This window comes from Fukomys damarensis, unplaced genomic scaffold, assembly GCF_012274545.1.
Source record: "Fukomys damarensis isolate Sample0158 unplaced genomic scaffold, DMR_v1.0_HiC HiC_scaffold_27, whole genome shotgun sequence".
NCBI lineage: Eukaryota > Metazoa > Chordata > Mammalia > Rodentia > Bathyergidae > Fukomys > Fukomys damarensis.
Genome location: NW_022900939.1, coordinates 385465 through 385716, shown reverse-complemented (window position 1 = coordinate 385716; position 252 = coordinate 385465). Strand labels below are relative to the sequence as shown.

At 68.3% G+C, this 252-nt stretch overlaps 1 protein-coding gene across 1 annotated transcript in view; it reads right to left on the bottom strand.

The window, feature by feature from the left end:
• Tut1 (terminal uridylyl transferase 1, U6 snRNA-specific) overlaps nt 1-252 on the bottom strand; it is a 10751-nt gene continuing 10499 nt past the window's right edge. Inside the window, exon 11 of the mRNA XM_010633139.3 lies at nt 1-246. Within this exon, the coding sequence (XP_010631441.1) occupies nt 1-246 (246 nt within the window). The remainder of the gene's footprint in view (nt 247-252) is intronic.

The window sequence follows — 252 nt, the reverse complement described above, 5'->3', positions numbered from 1 at the left end:
TCATTGCTTTATTGCTTGGCGCAGCGCCTGGGGCATGAAGCCCTGCAGGAAGTGGTGCAGCTCAGGGAACAGACCCTGTGCATCCCGCAGCGGGGTCACCGTGAGCATCCGGTCGGCTTCTGATGCGCTCACCACGAAGGCCACGAGGGGCTCAGCCCCTGCTCCCTGCTCCCCACCGTCGGGCCTGGCCAGCTCCTGGGTCACGCGGGCCTCAGTCGCCAACCACTCGGCCCCCGTGTCACCCCCCTGGCG